Genomic DNA, 19,612 nt, shown 5'->3' with positions numbered 1-19,612 from the left:
CATGAGTTTGAGCCCCGCGTCGGGCTCTGTGCTGACGGCTCAGAGCCTGGAGCCTGCTTCGGATTCCGTGTCTCCCTCTCTCTCTCTCTCTCTGCCCCTTCCCCACCTGCACGCTCTCTCTCTCAAGAATAAACAAACATCTAACTCTCTCCCATCTAACTCTCTCCATTCCACCCTCCACACCCTCCACCTTTGAAGCTGAGCCTTGAGGGCTGGCCCTACAATGTGAGTCCCCTGCCTGGTACCCTCCCCCTGCAATCCCCACCAGGCCCTCTGCTTCCAGATTCTCGGAAACCCCCCATGAGGAACAAAACAAAGTTTTAAAAGTGGCTGATGGATGTGTGGTATACAAGCTAGCCTCCTTCCTTTTTCCAATAGACTCTTTTCTGTAGTGCCTGCCCCATTTCTTGGTCACCACTCTCCCTTGGAGCAGCTAGTCGGGTGGTTTCTGTGGCTGCAGGACCCTCATTTGCTCTTCTGGAGCTCAGGGTCTAACTCTGTCCCCTTTGGGGTTAGCCCACAAAGGTGGGCTGGCTCAGTCACTCCGTGGAGCCCGCTGACTCTAATGCACAGCCTCTGGGGTCAGACACAGGTGGGTTCAAATCCCAGTCCTGGCTGGGTGGTTTGGGTTAAGTCATCCAACCTCATGGGCTCTCAGAGTGGTTTCTAAGTGAAATTATCCCCAGTTTCCCTCGCAGGCAAGGATCAAAGGAGTGGACGTCCAAGCTCACTATGAACTGTCAGCTGCTTCTCGAGCACACAGGGCAAGATGACAACAGCGTGAGCCACTACTGCATACGGTGTTGGACGCTGCTCCAAGGCTCCACTGGCCTTAGATTCAACCCTCCCAACAACCCTACAAAATGTTTTGATTTCACAGCTGTTTCAACTGAGCCTCAGAGAAGTTCAATCATGTGCCTGAGATGGTTCACCTGACCGGTCTTCGATGCTCCTTGGGCAGCTGATCAGAAGTCCGCCTCTGGTGCACGGATGGATTCATTTTAAACTGGGGTTATGGGCTGAACTGTGTTCCCCCAAAATTCATACTGAAGCCCTAACCCCCCAGAATGTGACTGTATTTGGGAAGAGAGTCAAATGAGGCCACAATCCCATCCGACTGGTATAAGAAGAGGAGATTAGGACACGAAGAGAGCGAGAGAGCAGGGACGCGTGTGCACGAAAGCAAAAAGACCGCGTGAGGACACAGGGAGAAGGCGGCCTTTGCAAGCCAAGTAGAGAGGACTTGGAAGAAATGGAACCTACGATACCTTGAGCTTGAGCTTCTAGCCTCCAGGACCGCGAGAAATACATTTCTATTGTGTAAACTCTCCAATCTGTGGTACTTTGTTACGGCGGCCCTAGCAAACTATTACAACTGGCATTCGGATCTCGCTCACGGGGCTGGTGGGTCTGTCCTGCTGTGAGAGAGCTCACCAGCAAGGACCCCACTCAGATTTCTGTTTCCCCATCCCCTCCACATCCCAGACAGGGATGTTCTGTGGAGCTTCTCCAAAGATGCTCAGGCCAGAATGCTCTACCTTTGTCTACTGGACCAGATCTGGCCCATAGATGTTTTAAGTTGCATGTGAATGCCTCTAGACTAGAAGAGTTCTCCCAAACTTTTTTGACTAGTTTATACACTAAGACATTTACATCATCACCCAGTGCATACAGGGGACTCCCAATTGAAGAAAGTCAGATAAGACCTGCCTAACTAAGAATGATCAATGTTTTCTTTCCTATTCTATTCTGTTAAACAAACAAACGAACAAACTTGTTGAGATTCGCTAAACGGATTTCACAGCTCGCTGATGGGTCTTAACCCTCAGGTTGAAAAATTCTGCCCTAGATAGGCCCTGGGCTTCCCAGTCTGGCCAAAGTCCCACTGTCTTGGCAAATTTGTAACACGCTGGCCCCGCCCTCATTTGCTTTGCCTGCTCTGGTTAGAAGCAAAAAACTGAGGTACAAGCCAGAGGTGCCCAAGTGGTGACTCCGAGGCAGTGGGCATACGGTTCCTGCAGGCATCCAACCTGGGCCCTGCCAACACCCACGATGGGCAGCTATTTCTAGCTTAATGCCTGAGTCACCATTAGCACCCCCCTGATGGCCAGGGAACCAAACACCTCTCTGGATCCTCAACAGCTCCCAGTCTATTATCTTGTGCTCCAGGCCAAGCCCCCGGCTTCCAGAGGCTGTTCTGATAATGATTAATAATAACAAGAAGAACAATGGTGGCAGGCATTTGTGGGGCACTTACCATGGGCCGACCCTGCATTTTTCTTGCACAAGGCACCCATTTCGCTGTCACAATGTTATCTGTAGGTACTGTGAGCACCCACATCTTATGCCCATCTTACAATAAAGAAGCTGAGGGTCAGAAAGGAACTTGTTCAAAATTGAATTGTGGAGCTCAGATCAACCACAGTGCCCTCCTTCCTCCAGGTGAGGCCCTCCAGAGACACCCCCCACGGCGGGGTGCCCCCTCTCTCCCTCTGGAACTGCATACACAGACCTCGGGGCCCCTCACCTGCAGGACTTTGCCCTGGGGACTCTCAGGAAACAGCAGCACCTGGTTATACAGCGGGTCCAGCGACTTGCGAGCAACTTTGGTCTTCTTCTTGGCAATGCAGACGCCGTTCTCCAGCAAGTAGGCCTTGATGTAGGCCGCTGAGGACAGAGACCGGCGGGATGAGTTCGAATCTGGCCCTCAAATGGTGGGCAAATGGCACAGTAGGGGGAGGCTCCCCACCCACTGCTGGGGGCCAGATGGCCTCATGGGGTTTGGGGAGGCAGCTGCAGGGGTAAGTGTGGTGGTAGGTGTGAGTGACAGGGTGCAGCTGGGGTTGGGTGGGGCCTACTCCCCCTCCTTGGGTGATCCTACCTGCCCCCTCCCTGCCTTTGCTCACTCTGTACTTACCTGTTTCCTCCCTTAGTCCCCGATTTGCTCACCCCTCCCCTGGCTTACCCCTTCATCACTGACACATTCACTCAATAAATGTTTGCTAAGCACCTACTTACTGTGCGCCAAGCACCTAGGCATGGGGGTATAGCCATAAACAGGTAAGATGGCCCTTGTCCTCCAGAAGCTCAAACCAGTGGGGAAGACCAGTAAGGTCAACTGATAATCTCCAGTGGTTCTCAGAACAAACTCAAAACCACTACTCCCATGTGAGTCACTGGGGTTGGGACAAGGGAGTCCCCTGTAGTCGGGCCCAATTTTCTCTCTTCTAGACCCAGAAACCCCTCAGGGCCTCCCCGCCGACCTCCACCCCTGCCTTGTAGAAGGAAGGGCAGCCCCACACCTGGCAGTGTCTTGGAGCCTGGCTTGGCCGTCAGTCCCCGAGCCTGGATGATGTCCACTTCCAGCTGGCCATTCCGCTCCTGCAAGCCGATCTCCACGTCCCCTGCAAGGGGCCCCAAAGCACGGGACTGGGAAGTGGCTTAGAAGCTCGCCCAGGGGCTCAGCCTCTCGTCTCTACTTAGGGATGAAGCCCCCCCCCCCCCTTCCCCTGCTCCCACCCAAAACAAGACCAGAAACCACTCCAACATGAGGCTCTGCTGAGCCTGTGGGTGCAGACTAGGCTCTAGGCTGGGTGCTCGGTGGATGGAGCCAAGCGGGATGGGGACAAGGGGGAGAACGAGGGCTTGTGGTGCCCCCCGTCAGGAATAGGTCTTGGGGCACTCACCCATCGGCGTGGTGGCCAGGGTCTGGCGGCCCACGAACTGCGCTGGCCCCATGCTGCCGAGGAAGTCACTGAACTGCGCGTCTGACGCCAGGCAAACTCCCCCATAGTTAAGGCTGCAAGAAGAAAAAAATGAGACAAAAACTAATGTTCCCAGGGGCTGACTGAGGACTCTGATGACTCAGGCAGTCACCTCCAGAACCTCCCTCATCCACGGGGATTCTGTCCACATCCATCACCCGGCCTCAGGCAGACCTCTGTCCTGTCTCTCCTTACTTCTTTCTATCTTCATGGCCCTCAAATCTCTACTTCGACTCCAAAATTCTAGGGCTTAGCATTTGCGTCCTGTACCATCCCCCCGCCTGTCCTCACCAACCCTCAGGTTCCACCTCCATGAAACAGGTGTGACCCTATCTGCCTCCCGAGGTGGTCGTAAGAAGCATGGGAGGTGATGCTGGTCAGTGCCCGGCTCCCATGGTTTAGTGCCACAACACTGGTCCCGAGACCAGCAGCATGGCCCAGGAGCTAATGAGGAACAAACCTGCACCGCACTCTACTCCGACCTGCTGAATCCGTCTGCCTTTTAATGAGAGCCCCAGTAGACTCGTTGACACCTGACAACTCGAGACACACGGGACCAGGGGCTCGGCCTCGGAGGTCTGCCTTGGTTGCCGGTGCTCCAAGTTCACTGCGCCCTGTCTGTTGGGAATGAGACCGCAGATCTCCTTTGAAAAGCCCCTCCCCAAGGAACCAATTCCCCTGGAGTGGAGCAGAGCAGGTTCGAGAGTCTGGGCGTGAGCTCCGCCTGGCCAATCAGCACATTCCTTCCCTTGGCTGTTTACTGGCTCAGAGACCTGCACGTGGCCCAATTCAGCCCACAAGAATCTGGTTAGGAGGCTTTCGACGTGGGGAGTGAGAAGCTCTTTTTTCCCACCAGGCTTGAGCCTGAGACAGAAGACTGGAGCCATTGGCAGCTATCTTGCCGCCATCTGGGGTCCGTGAAGGAAGCCACCATACAGGTGGCATCGCACAAGCTCCTGGATCAAGTTCTGCCTAACGCAGGATACTTCACCTCTTCCGTGGTTACATAAGTCAATAACGACTATTATTATTACAAATTATTACCTTTTTGCTTACGCCAATTTTAGCTAGTTTTCCCTCTCTCATCTCCGAAGTGGGAATAATAGTGTTCCCATTTCCTAGGTGTCAGATGAAGCACTGAGTACCATGCCTGACGTACCCTGTCACCTTCAGGAGCAAAGCGCGGGCAACCCACTTCCCCATGTGACCCTCGCTCCGACCCCAGGATGTTGGTTCTTCATTTTACCACCATTATTCAGGTGAGGAAGCCCAGGTCCTGCTCGGCCTAGAGCCACGGAGCTCACAGGGCAGTCAGCACTTGACTACAACACTTCTGATGCCAATCCCCGGTGACTTCCCACCTGGGCAGGTCCCGAGGCTAATAGTGAACTTTTAACAAGTGCCCACCGTGTGCCAGGTTTCACAGCAGCGGCCAGGGCGGTCTCTGAGCAGGAGGAGGAAAGCACCTTGGGGCCTGGAGGGTACTGCATGCTTGGTTCGCTGCACAGAGAGCAGACTCTCCAAAGCTCCCCCCTTGGGAAACCTGCTGGGCTCTCAGCCTTGAAGGAGCAGGAAGAGCTTCCAAGGAAGGTGGGGTTTTGAGATCCACCCTGCACGGGTGCCCCTTCCTGCTTCCGAACCACTCAGCCCACTAGTCTGTCTTTCCCGAGGGACGAGACCCTGTACACTGAGACCCCACCGTCTTGCTGGGGAAATGCATTGCTCCTGAAGAAATGTCCTAAAGAAGACAGTATCACAAGACACGCCCAGTCCCCTGCCCACCCACTTCGGGTTGGGTACCTCAGTACCAAGGGCTTATTACTATGTGCCAGCACCCTTCCAGGCTCCAGGGCTTATTCAAGTCTTGTCCTCACGGGCCATATATTCTGGTGTGACTCATGCAGATTCTAGTGAAGCAGGTATGATTTTATTTAGCTAACATCAAGGACACTGAGGTTCAGCGCAGGAAAGCCACCTGCCCGAGTCACACAGTGAGAGGCTGGGAGAGGCAGGATTTGAACCTACATCTGCGGGTGGAAGACACACACTTAGCTCACTGCCACAGCACACGATAACCTCCCCTTGTCCAGGACTGGCCCCAGTACATGGAGTGGACTCCTGGAAGCCCGGTATGGTTTGTTTCTTTCTTTCTTTAAAAAAATTTTTTTTAATTTTTATTTATTTTTGAGAGAGACAGAGATAGAATGTGAGTGGGGTTAGGGGCAGAGAGAGAGGGAGACACAGAATCCGAAGCAGGTTCCAGGCTCCAAGCCGTCAGCACAGAGCCCGACGCAGGGCTCGAACTCACAAACCGTGAGATCATGACCTGAGCCAAAGTCAGACGTTCAACCAACTGAGCCACCCAGGTGCCCCTTTTCTTTCTTTCTTTTTCTTTCTTTCTTTCTTTCTTTCTTTCTTTCTTTCTTTCTTTCTTTCTTTCTTTTTCTTTCTTTCTTTCTTTTTAACATTCTTTTAAATATTTTCTTTTTGACACAGAGAGAGAGAGAGAGAGAGAGGGAGAGAGAGAGAGAATGCAGGGGAGAGGGGCAGAAGGAGAGAGAAAGAAAGAATCCCAAGCAGGCTCTACGTCCAGCACAGGGCCCGACACTGGGCTCAATCCCACAACCCTGGGATCGTGACCTGAGCCAAAATCAGAGTTGGATGCTCAATCAACTGAGCCCCCCATGTGCCCCAGTATGCATTTCTGAGTGCGGTGAATGTTGTTCTCATCTCTTCCTCCCGGACAGACAGCTCAATCCATTGCTCAGCCTTGTAACCAAGTGTGGCCAATGTCAGCTGAAGGGATACAGGCCACTTCCAGGCCTAACCTATAAAAACCTCCCACATGCCATCTGTCCTGTGCCAGTCTAAGCCTATCGGTAGTAATGCCAAAGGCTAGAAATGCCTGGGGCACTCACCAGGAGCCGTGAGCTTCCCACAGACATCTCCCCTCTCCAAACCAATGTAACGACTGGACCAACCCTTGTGGTTCTTATTATGATTGCACGATGCCCTTCAGCCATCAACCACCAGGAAACTTTGAAAAAATAAAGGCTTATAACCCACAAGACCTGGAAAACCACACAGCACACATGGGGTCTACACAGCAACATCATGGGAAGGGGGGCACGAGACAGTGCACAGACCAGGGGTTCTGCCTTTATTGAGTTCAAGGGTGGGGGCCTAGGGTCTCAGGGCATGCTCTTTATTGGTGAATTTAAAACACAAGAGTGGGCATTTAAAGAATGGGAAGAGAACAGACAAGTAGCCCAAATAGTTACTGAAATCAACCAAGATCTCTAAATCAACCCAAATTTCTAAAACAAAAGAACCTCAGTTTTCGGGGGAGGGGGAGCTGGCCTGGCTCTTTGTGTGGCTGGCAATTTGTTTGCCTCTTTAAAATGAATGCCTTAGCAATCAAAGCATAAGTCAGACTCCTGCATGACAAAAATAAAACAAAAACAAAAACAAAAAACTGTCAGGGCTCACAGGACACCATCTCACACCCATTAAAATGGCTACTATCAAAAACAAAATAAAATTAAGAAAACAAAATAACAAGTGTTGGCAAGGATGTGGAGAAATTGGAACCCGTTGCACTGTTGGTGGGAATGTAAAATGGTACAGCCGCTATGTAAAACAGGATGGCAGTTCCTCAAAAAAATTAAAAATAGAATTACCATATGATCCAACAATTCCACTTCTGGGCATATGCCAAAAAAAGTGAAAGCAGGGCTTCTGAGACACATTTGTACACCCATGTTCATAGAAGCATCGTTTGCAACACTCCGAAGGTGTCCATCGATGGAGGAACGGTCTGTACATACAATGGAATATTATTCCGCCCGAACAAGGAAAGAAGCTGTGACACATTTTACAACAGGGCTGAACCTTGAAGACGTTACACTGAATGAAATCAGCCAGTCACAAGAGGATAAGCACTATATGATTCCAATACAAGAGGTATTAGGGCAAATTCAGAGACAGAATGATGGTCGCCAGGGGCTGGGGGGGAGGGGAGAATGAACAGTTAATGTTTTATGGGTCAGAGTTCACTTTAACAAGATGTAGAGTTCTGGGGGCGGATGGCAGTGATGGGTGCACAGCAGTGTGACTGTACTTAACGCCACTGACCCACACACTTGAAATCTGTTTCGGTGAGGGATGAAGGGGAGGGGGAGCCCCCGGCTTCCAGCTGTGGAGTGAGTAAGTCACCGGGATGAAAGGCACAGCATAGGGCCTTCAGTCAGTGATACCGTAACAGCGCTGCTGTATGGGGACAGATGGTACCGATGTATCACCATGTTGCACACCTGAACTAATGTAACATTGTGTCAATTATACTTCAGAAAAACCCCCAACTGTTATGATGGTAAATTGGCATCATGTGTATTTTACCACAATTAGAAAAAAAAAAAAAACACATATGATCTTCTCTCTCTCCCCTCCCCCCCACATCAGAAGCCCTAAGAAAAAGGGAGCCTGGGCCCAACGACCAGAAACACCAGCATTGAAATTTGCATGAACAAGAAACAAACGTTTGCATGAAGTCACTGATTAAAGAGTCTGGTTATGGCAACTGGCACTGCTTAAACAAATACAGTGACCTTGACCCCTGACCAAAGCTGATAGATCCACGGCTTAGACATCTGACCCAAGCTCAGTCAAACAAAAACTCCCTCTGGGAAACAAGACAGAGAAGCCCAGGGACTGAAAGTCCTGAGAACCGAGTCCCGTGTGTAGCCCTCACCAGGAGCCCCAAACTAGCCCCCCAATCCGGGCTGCCCAAGCTCTGCCCTCGACCGTGTGAGACACCTGAGTGGCATGACAGTACCTTCTGTTTTTACTTAAGCTATTGGCAGGGTTGATGGCAGGATAATTTGACATTGTAGCCTGAGTGTTTTTCCTTTTCGTGATTTCCTACCATCCCTCCACCTTCTTCCATTCAGGCAGGAGCCTCAGACAAGTGATGACCCAGTAGAAGGCAGACAATAAGCGTATTCTTGGCTGTTGAGTTTCAAATCCAAGAAGAAACAGAAGGATGTGCGCAAACCACGCGGTCCTGCACCACCACCCCCAGTAAACAAACAAACAACTCCCCAGCCTGAGAGAGCAGAGGGAGTCAGGGAGGACGAGAGGGTCCGCGGGTAAGATCTGGGTTCCTGGGCTGGGCTGGTGGTGCTGAGCGATGACCAAAAAACCCCACACAGGCCTGGAGAATCTGAAAGCAGAGGAGCCTTGTGCCTATTCTTCCTACTGGGTGGAGCTGAGAAACTAACATGACGCTTTGCAGAAATGGCTGCCTGGTGTCTTGTCAAGTGAACCTGTGTCTGAGGCTGTGTGTGTCCCTCCATGCTGGAGAGAAGCATATGTTCCTGCTGTACCCAAGAGAGGGCCAAACCAAAACAGAGGCAGAGGAGTACTGAATCCAAGCAGTCCGGCTTCTGAATCTATTATCTCAGCAATTATGCAACAGCCTCATGGAGAAAGTATGGGGGAAACTTAAATATCTAGGGATAGAAATGTGTACCTATTATTCTTGCAAAGATCCTTAATTCATAGCACCAAAGCTAAGACCCAGACTTCCTCACAACTGAGGACATGGGCCTTCCTCCACAGCCCTCTTTTCCAACCCATGCTCCTGGCCATCTGTGGGGTCCAGGCTCCATTCTGTAAGGAGGGTCCGGGCTCCAAAAGCCCAAGAAGCAGCGGTGCGTCTTGGGTTCCAAGTCACCGTAGGGCCCAGCCTCCCAGGCAGAGCGAGGCTTCTGCAGCCTGAAGTTGAAAGTTCCCTCCAACATCATCATCGTCTGCTCCTCAGTTCCTGATGGGATTGTGAACAGACAATGGGGAACTGGCAGGCCTGGTAATTAGCAGTAATTGTTTATAATATCTGGGCGGCTGCCTGATTTCCCATCCCAGGGTGCCTCGCCAGCTGCCAAGGAACCAGGCAGACGCCCCAGAAACCCTGAATGGGTTATCACATCCTCCACGGGGCTGGAGGACGGAAGAAGCAAGTGGTGACGGGTCCCTGCTGGCCTGAGGACCAACTGTATCAGGGACCCCACTCCACCTCGGGTTCTTCCCTGGAAGAGGATAAAAGGCAGGGGACACAAAGTCAGAGCTGGTTCTACTCACTGGTCACCTGCCTGCTGTGTGATCTCCGGCAAGCGGCTGGTGTCTCTGTGCTTGAATCTTCTCATCTGCACTCAGGACCGCACCTACCTACCTCTTGGACAGTGTGCGGCCATTCCTTTGGCAGGTGCCTGTGCTGTACCCATTTTAAATGCTTCAAAAATCTCTGCTCATAGGAGCCACTCTCAAGGGGGTGGGAAAGAGCCTGCTGAGATAAATAACATACACATGCTACTACTTAGACCATGCCTGTATGCAGTAGGAACTCAGTAAATGTTCACTGCCAAACCTTTCAGCTGATCTAAACCTTGGAAAGTATGGTGGCTAAGACTGGACTTTGGCATAATACAGACCTTGGATTCCAGTGCTGTGCAACCTGGGGTGAGTTTTGTAACTTCTCTGAGCTGCTATTTCTTCATCTATGAAAGGCAGATCAACTATAATCGCCTTACTGAGTTGCTGGGGAGAGTCAGTGAGGTAACACAAGCAAGGTGCTCAGTACAGGACCTGACAACACAGTATGTGCTGAGTGAATAAAATCTGGTCCCTGCTGCCTGGCCTGGGAGAGCCTCTTCTCCCTCTTCATGGCATTTTCATGGCACTTCTGAGTCCCAGCCTGTCTGGAAGTGTAGCATCTGGAGGCCTGAGACCAAGCCCAGGCCATCTAGGGGGTAGTGGGGGATGGGGGGAGGGCTGCAGTAGCTGGTTTCTCCTGGGGACACATGTGAGCCACGCAGGTGCAGGCACAGGCCTGAAACAGGATTACAATCCGTGTTCCACTGGGCTTTTATTTTTGTGTTAATGGTGAAATAAGATTGCCTGCATTTCAACTCTCATTAGTTTTGTTTGGGGAGCTGAAACCCATTTGTCTTTTATTATTAACCTTTGAGCTCAGTTTGGACCCTGGATTTTCTGTGTCTTGACAGTTCAAGAAGTAATTGGGTTATGTGGGGAGTGACTCTTCTCTTTTCCAGATGGATCACCTGTCTCAGTTGCATCCGAAATTAAAAGGCTACACAGCCCTCCTGGTGATTATGGGTTATGTGCTTCTGAAAGGTCTTAGTAGTTTATGGGTTCTCTTCCATTCACTGTCTGCCCCCCTGTTTCCACCCATCCATCTACCCTCCCACAGACTGGTGAGCCTACACTACAGCCAGTTCTGCTGTAACACAGAATATACATTCCTGAAAATCACTCTGCAGTGCAAAATGCTTCAATAAAAAATCAGCTTATGGGGAAAACAGGGTTAATTAAGGGCACAACACCCAAATACTACATCAGTATCACATCCACAAAAAGAAAAAAAAAAAAGACAGGAACATGGTGAAAGTGGTAGCACAGTCTTTATACACATTAAAAGGTTAAGAAATGCATAAATACCAAAATAAATACAGCGCTTTACCTAGGAGATAACCTAAAGTCTGCTTGTGGAAACGAGTGTCAGAGGGATGGCAGCTGGTGAATTACTGTGCCTGGCGGAGCAGGGCTTTCTGAAGTGGGACGCCGGGTGTGGACAGAACACCAGCCAGGAGCTGTGGGAAGCAGGGAGCTGCTGGCCGTGTGTCTTATGTATTCCCGTGTAGGGGCAGTTTTCTGCGTTCCCCTAGTGTGTCCCATGGATGAAACGCACCTGAGCAAAGGCGAAATCTGTATTGCACTCAAATTATTCCCTAATACTTCAACTGTGTTGGAACAAATTCATGTTTTCAAAACAAGCGTTGTAGCAGAATTGACTGTATGCAAGGACACACAGAATCCGCAATCCCCACTCTGGCTTCTCAAGTATTCAAGACATTTCCAAACCTGCCCCCAAGCACATGAGTGCAGCTCACAGGCATGAAGCCAGGGATTTGATTCACGTATCAAATAGATAACCGAAGGGGAAACCAAGGCACAGAAATGTTACATAACCCAACCAAGATCACTCTGCTAGGAAGTGGCAGTCTGACTGCAGAGTGCATCTTCTTAACCACTCTGCTGTACTACCTCTGTGTGCCCCGAGGAAACCTTCACCTTGACCAGAGCAGAGCACAAGGGCTTGCACTGCAAGCCCTGGGGTCAAGCAGGCCTGCATTTGAATCCTGAACCACCACCCCCCCACCCCATCCACTAGCTGTAGAGACACATTCTTTACCTCTCAGAAAGCCTGGGTTTCCTTTTTGGTGAAGCAGGAAAAAACCATAGGATACCCCTCAGTGCTGTTGTAAGTACCAAATGACATAAACCCAGAACCAAATCTGGCACAGTCAAATGTTCCATAAATACTAGTGCTTATAAAGCAGAACAAAACATGTCCCCCTGTCTCCTAGCCCACAGCCATATCCAGTGCTGGTTTGTCCTTCAGGCACAATGACTCTGTTAAATAGCAGAAGTGGGGAAGAGAAAGGGGGTTCCAACCACCCACCAGGTCTCCTGGGCCTTTGGTGACTAGGGAAACAGCCTTGGCAAAATGTGACCCTGAGCCCAGGTGCAGTGGCCATGCCATCAGCTCACAGTCTGCTTTCCAGGGCTCTGGGCACAGTGATCCAGACACCCAGGGAGCTGGATGTTGATGACCCAGACGCCTTAGAACAATGCGGGACACAGGGAAGGAGCAGGAGGGGCTCTGGGAGCCAGCTTTGAGAGCTTCTGGGCCCCGGAGAGGATGCCGGGCCCCTGATTCTGAGTGATGGAGGCTGGGGAGGTGCAGGAAGGAGTGAAATGTGGGTGTGCTTCTGCCCACAGTACCTATCCACTATCTACCAAAATGTGCTAAATATCACCTGTAGGGCAATGCTGGGCAGGCACTGAACTCAGATAGACACACGTGTGACAATTATGACAGAGTGGAGGGTGCTGTGGTGGGGGAGATCAGGCTGTGGAAGCCGCTGAGACAGCCAGAGGCATGGCAGACCTCGATGTTCCGCCTCCCCTGCCCACACCCGGGGCAGACATTGCTAATCGACCTCAGCATTCCTGCCGAGGCTAGAACGGGCTCCGGAATCGTTCTCCACACAGCATCCCAGGGAGCCACTATCAATTAACCGAAGCTGGCACCGGAGATGAAGCGTATGCGCCAGTTCTTAGCTGCGATCTGGAGGAGGAATGAGTCAGAGGGTGGAGGGGGAATAGAGGTAGGAAAGGCAGTGCAGGTAGAGGAAGCAGAGACCTGGAGAGGAGACAGAGGTTCAGGGCTCTGGAGCAGGGGGCACAGTGAGGCCAGGAAGAGGCTGGCAGAGATCAGCGGAAGTAAGTGCTGAGTGACAGACTATGGAGTTTAGACCAAAAGGGAGTCTTGCATACATCCCCGCAGGAGTGATGAGTGGCCTCGCCAGGGGGGTGGGAGGGAGAGAAATGGATGAGTCAAAGATAGTTAGGAATAAAATGGAAGAGCCCAGTGATGGGTTGGATACGGAACACAAGTGGCAAAGCTGCCTGGGAGAACCCCAGGCTTCTAGTTTGGGCAGCCAGGAGGCGGTAGTCCTGTGGGCTCAGACAGCAGGCTCTGTTTACCCGGACCCCCACACCTTCCAACCCTTGCCACATCAGTGCTCACCAACCTCTAACAGTCAGGACCCGTGTTCCTCTGGCCCTAAAAGCTCACTCTGCTGCAGGGAGGGCAGGAGAGTTAACTGAAAGCAGCCACCAAACAGTAAGTGACCAGAGTCAAGAATGAATATTTAGCTCCCCTCACCCGCTCCTCCCGGGGTTAGCTTTGGGGTGCACGGTCCCCCTGACTGCCAGAGTCCCCTTCAGGATCAAGCTCTGGTTGCCTGTGGTGGCAGCTCGCTTCTTAATTAATTTTTTTAAATGTTTATTTATTTTTGAGAGCTAGAGACAGAGCGTGAGCAGGGGAGGAACAGAGAAAGAGGGAGACACAGAATCTGAAGCAGGCTCCAGGCTCTGAGCTGTCAGCACGGAGCCTGATGTAGGGCTCGAACCCACGAACCGTGAGATCATGACCTGAGTTGAAGTCTGGGTGCTTAACCGACTGAGCCGCCCAGGCACCCCAGCTCGCTTCTGAAAGCACATGCTCCTGCATGCCTGCTTTGCTTCTCTCACGTGCTCCTCTGCCATGGTTTTCTGGAACCATCTCCCAACTGAACTACTTGGACTCAAATCCATTTCTCAGGTCTGGTTCTGGGGAACTCAAACTAAAGCAGACAGTCACCAGGGAGCATCTCAGGATTCAGGGGTGTCTGGGGAGGCACTATTCTCATGGCCCTTTCTCAGGGGGCTTGAGCCCCTGCCCTTTATCTGGGAGAGATGGGCCTGCTGGAGGGGAACGTGGGAAGCTTGACTCTGCCAAACCCACAGCTGTTCCCTTCCATCTTTCACACAGAGAACTCCAATTTTCATTGAGGCAGAACGGGGCCCAGGGAAGGAAAGCCCTTCCCCAGGAGATACACCAGGATTGGTCCGACATGCTGAGACCCAGGCAGGAAAAAGATGAAGGGATTCATTGAGCCACCAAACCACCCTAGAAGCGTCCACCTCCAGAAATCTTGATAGATGCAACCATTAAGTAAGGGAAAGAGTCAAGTGTAAAGGTTAAGGGCAGACTCCAAAGCTTAGATTTGAAGGCTGGCGTTTAAAACCACTTACTGGCTGAGTGACCTTGAGCAAGTTAATTAACCTCTTTTGGCTTCCTTTTCCTCGTCCGTAAAATGGGGGACATGAACAGTCTCAGTATCATCAGGTTGTCGTGAGGATTAAATGAGCCGTTATATGTAAAAGCACTTTGCCCGGTGCCTGCCCGGAACAAGTGGTCCATAAGGGTTAGCTCTAGAACATTATTACCACTAAGCCAGGGCTTCTCAAGCTTCATGTGCACACGACCCAGCTGGAGATCTTGTAAAAATTCAGATTCTGATTCAGGGGGTCTGGGGTGGAGCCTGAGAAGCTGCATTTCTAATATACTCCCAGGGGACCCTGATGCAGCTGGACTGTGGGCCACACTTTGCACAGCGAGTGCTGACGTCACTGTCAGCTAATATCGTGCAACCTGGAGCCCAAGGATCTTCGCTGACAGAATGGCCCCACCCACATGCACCCCTTCCCCAGCCCAGAGACCTGGCTAGGAGGCAGTGCTTTCCAAGTTCTCTATGCCCGTCTTTTGCAGCTCTCACTTCACTGATAACTGCTTGGTCAGTGCAGGCCAGGGTGTCCCAGGTGTCCGGCCCTAGCACACTGTAGGTAGTCGATCATCACTGCCAAAATAAAACCCCCTGCGGCCACTTGCAGAAATACACATGCCCAGTGATCCAGCGCACGGGCAGACGGACCCAGCAGCGTCAGGGGCCGCAGGCTCGCGGGGGCAGCTCAAGCACACTGGCTCCTCGTAAGCCTCAGCTGGGCTGGCAGGAGCCCAAGGGGAGGACAGTCACACCCCCTCCTATTTCAGAGCCTGGCATCTGGGTCCCACCAGCGCCCAAAATACCTCCAGAACAAGGAGGAAGCCGACCACAGCTCCATGCCCCCACCTGTTCTTTCTAGGTCCCTTCCTGGCCCAGGTGTCAGGTGGAGTGGTAGAACCTGGCCGGGTTCCATCAAGACTCAGACCCTGTCTGGAGGGCAAGAGTCTCCCCTCTGCCGGAACCTGCATCCTCCAACCCACCTAGTCCTTCCTCAACTGGGTTCACGATATCCACCCCAGACTTTTTGATAATCAAAACCATCACAGCCAACATCAACCCCATACTTGCTCTGTGCTAAGTACTTACAGACATGATTGCATCGGGGGTGGCTCCCTGTATCCGTTAGGACGCAACTGGCCACAAGGAGCAAAATACCCAATTAACAGGGGCTGAATCAACAACTAACAACAATAATCATAGACAATAATAATAGACTAATAGTGCATGCTACGTACCAGTCGCTGTTCTAAGTGCTTGCACATGTGTTAATTCATTTAATCCATACCACAACTCTTTTAGTGGTCTATACTATCATTGTCCCCTTTCCATAGACAAAGAAACTGGGCTCAAAGAAGTAAAGTAACTTCACCAAAGTCACACACCTATGAAGAAGCAGAAATGAGAGAGGCACCCGGGTGGCCCAGTCGGCTGAGCGTCCGACTTCAGCTCAGGCCACCATCTCGTGGTTCGTAAGTTCAAGCCCCACATCAGGCTCGCGACCCATCAGCCTGTCAGCGCAGAGGCTGCTTCAGATCCTCTGTCCCGCTCTCTCTGCCCCTCCCCCGATTGTGCTCTCCCAAAAATAAACAACTATTTTTTTAAAAAAAAAAAAAAGAAGGAGAAATGAAGCACAAACCAGGACAGTTTGACTCCAGAGTCTTGACTTGAAGCGTAAGAGGCTGAGAGATGTGCTCAAGGCCACCTGGGGGTCAGTGGCAGAGCCAGGGACTAGGACCCAAACCTGACCCCCTGAAACTCAGCAGAGACCCACTACTACCCAGATGCCTAGAATATCTTCCTCCAAGTTTGACTGCCTTGCCAAGTTTCTCAGGTTAAAGAAAACATTTGTTCCCTTCCTCCTCCTCCTCTTCCCCTCCTTTCCGCCTGTCCTCCTCCTCTCCTCGCCCTCCGGAAAGCCTCCCTAGGAGGTGGGTGGAATGGCAGCATCTGCCAAGGCAAGGCCATTCACAGAGGCCAGAGATGCCCAGTTTAGGAGGGGCTGGGGGTGGGAAGGCCTCCAGCCAGCAGGAACCCCCAGCTGGGAGGCAGCGTCAGAAATGAGAGGAGAGCAGGAGGTGGTGGCCAAGCCCCTGCCCTGCCCTCGGACAAGCCACTTAGCCCGTGCTGTCCAGTGGAATGGTCTCTGAGGACAGAGAGGCTCTATATCTGCATGGTCCCAAACGGTTGCCTCTGGACACGTGTTGCTGTGCACCTGAAATATGGCCAGTGTGATGGAAAAAGAGATTATTTCACTTTATTCAATTTTAATTAATTTACACTTAAATAGCCACGTGCCTAGTGTCCGCTGTACTGGTTGGCACAACTTTACCCTTCCCCAGCTGAGGATGGCTAAGACAAGAAAGCAATGTGTTGCCATGGAATGAGTCCCCACTGGGAGTCAGGACTCCTGAGTTCCACACCTGTTAATGTGCTGTGTGCCCAGAGCAGGTTCCTGAACCTCTCTGGGTACGCTGATCATCACTCTGGAGCAAAGTTTCATTGCTAGGGATCCACAGATGGGCTTTAGGGGAATCTGGGAACCCCTTACAGGTATGAAAAGAGGATGTAGGTCTGTGTGTGTGTGTGTGTGTATGTATGTACGTGTGTGTGTGTGTGTGTGTGTGTGTGTGTGTGTGTGTGTGTGTGTGTTAGGGGGCATGTGCATGCCAACAACTTTCCCAAAATTCTCAAAGAGGTCCATAATTGCTGCAGACAGGAGAACGTCCTGGGGAAAGATTAGTCCTCCCCCAGGGAGCCTTTAGAAAATGGAGTTCCTGAGCTCCACTCCCAGAGACCCTGATTCCAGGCACAGGCCCCTGCAACCCGTATGGGGAGCAAGTGCCCAGTGATTCTGATGCATCAGGGGAGAGAGGTGCTGGCAAGGAGGGAGTCATACCCAATGTTCTATGACTCGATGTTTGTGAAACTCCTTAACAAGCAGTAATATGTATTTTTAAAAACCACTTGTGATTTAAGAAACTAAGAAAGTGAAGATGACACAGTAACACTCATAATAAGACCCCTCTCCACCCCCTTATTTCCCAGCACTCACATGTGGCACTCGTGTGCCGACACTGTCCTGTGCTCTCTGTAAATACTAACCCGCTGAATCCTCACAACACCCCTCTGAGGCTGGTACGAGCACCAGAGAGGGGACTTGCCCAGGATCACGCAGCCAGTGGGCAGTTGGGCCCCGGAATCTGCTCCACGCTGCTCCACCACTGGGGCTCCTTGTTTATCACCCCCCTTCTGGACTACCAGGAGTGCTGAGACAGTGCCCCGACCAGCCTGAGGCTGACCCAGGGCTCCCGGACGGGGTCGCTCAGCCCTGCCCACCCCACGCCACAGGGCTCTCGAGAGCCAGGAGGGCTGGCAGCAGGCCGGCCCCACACTCACTTGCCCTCGGAGCCGTAGCTATTCATGCTGTCCTCGATGGACTCGTGGCTGGCCTGGCGCAGTGTCCGGCTGGGCATCTCCACTGCCAGGCCGGTCTCCGTGCTCCTCTGGATGGCCCCCTTCAGCCTCCGGCTGTCCCCTTCTGGGCAGAGAGGCCAAGAGAGATGGGGAAAGAGACACAGGATGGGAAGGGGACAGAGAGACAAGTCATCTGGTTAGTGTTACAGTGGCTGGTGTCGGCCCCCACCCCCAGACCATCAAATTCCTACCACCTGCCCCACCCGTACCCCCCTTCCTGGGGCAGCCATGCCCTTCATACCCACCCAACAAGCAGTGTCACGAGTCCCGTTAACTAACGGATTCATTTACAGGTACTTTTTCTTCCTTGAATCCATCTCTCCCCTGCAACTTTCTACAAATCATTTCTCCTCTTCCTCTTCAGCTACTGTTTTTTTTAGAGTTTATTTATTTTGCAAGGGGAAGGGCAGAGAGAAAGAGGGTAGAGAGAGAATCCCAAGGAGGCTCCGAGTTGTTAGCATGGAGCCTGACACGCGGCTCAATTTCATGAACCATGAGATCATGACCTGAGCCATAACCAAGAGTAGGACACTTGACCACCCAGGTGCCCCTTCAGCTATTTATTGAGCACCTACTACATGCCATACTCTGTTGAGTGCTTTGCATGGATTTGGACCAGGTTTTGCACCTCAGTACAACTGGCAATTTAGATGGCATACAGTGGTGTTGTCAGGGGCTTCCTGTGCATTGTAGAAGGTCTATCAGTATCCCTGGCCTCTACCTGCTAGATGCTAGTAGCACCCTCCAGTCCAGTTGTGGCAACCAAAAATGTCTCCAGACACTGCCAAATGTCCCCTGGGCGTGGGGCAAGTCACCCCTGATTGAGGACACTGATTTAGACCACTGGCTCTGAAACCAGACTGTCCAGCTTCAAACCTGGATCTCTTTCTCACTGGCTGTGAGAGTCTGGGCAAATCACTCATCCGCCCTGTGCATCAATTTCCTCAACTGTAAAATGGGAGAACAGGCTTATTATGACAAATGGCCCTCTGCCCTTGCTACTCCCTCCCCTCAAACATCTCCTCCTCTGCCAGTAGCTCACTCCTTTGCTTCCACTCTGCAATCAATCACCTTATCCAAGACCTTCCTTGACTATTTCCTGGCCCCTCACACCCCCTGCCCCTCTCTGTCCTATCATCCTGCTTTGGCTTTCTTTCTAACACCACCCCAGATATGTTGTACGTTGTTGATTTATTGACCAGCTTCCTTCCCGCAGAGGGTGAACTCCATCAGGACACGGTACTTTGCTTTGCTTTGTTGACTGTCGAAGCCCTGGGGTTGAGAAGAGGACCCAGCCACAGTAGGTACTGAATAACTGCTGGATGAACAAATGTGTGCCTTGAGAGTGGTCTTCCTCCTCAGCCACCCGTGAGGAGATGGGTCTGCTCTCTCATGTTAGCATCAAGGACACTAGACGCAGAGGTTAAGCCACTTGTCCACACCCATCAAGACTTAGGTGGATGGGGGGGATGGGGAACAACAGTGCCAGGAATTGACCCCAGGAGAGTCTCTTTGTTCCATGCTCCACAGCCTGGTGATCAGGGTAAGCTTTACAACTCCTGCCTCCCTGTAGGCACTGTGGGTTTGCTGGAGGTGGGGATAGATCTTTAGGGGGATCTTCCC

The 19,612-nt window shown here is 51.7% G+C and overlaps 1 protein-coding gene across 2 annotated transcripts in view; it reads right to left on the bottom strand.

Moving 5' to 3' along the window:
* Positions 1-19,612, bottom strand: part of RIMS4 (regulating synaptic membrane exocytosis 4) — a 63,379-nt gene that overhangs the window by 4,727 nt on the left and 39,040 nt on the right. Inside the window, exons 2-5 of one of the 2 annotated variants that reach the window (XM_019458379.2) lie at positions 17,912-18,053; positions 3,687-3,799; positions 3,303-3,404; positions 2,528-2,667 (exon numbers count right to left, since the gene is read on the bottom strand). In XM_019458379.2, coding sequence (XP_019313924.1) covers positions 2,528-2,667; positions 3,303-3,404; positions 3,687-3,799; positions 17,912-18,053 — 497 coding nt within the window. The remainder of the gene's footprint in view (positions 1-2,527; positions 2,668-3,302; positions 3,405-3,686; positions 3,800-17,911; positions 18,054-19,612) is intronic. The other variant, XM_019458380.2, reaches the window with a different exon arrangement.

The sequence above is a fragment of the Panthera pardus genome, unplaced genomic scaffold (genome assembly GCF_024362965.1).
Source record: "Panthera pardus isolate Hobbes unplaced genomic scaffold, ASM2436296v1 HiC_scaffold_25, whole genome shotgun sequence".
Taxonomy (NCBI): Eukaryota; Metazoa; Chordata; class Mammalia; order Carnivora; family Felidae; genus Panthera; species Panthera pardus.
This window is presented reverse-complemented; position numbering and strand designations above follow the sequence as displayed.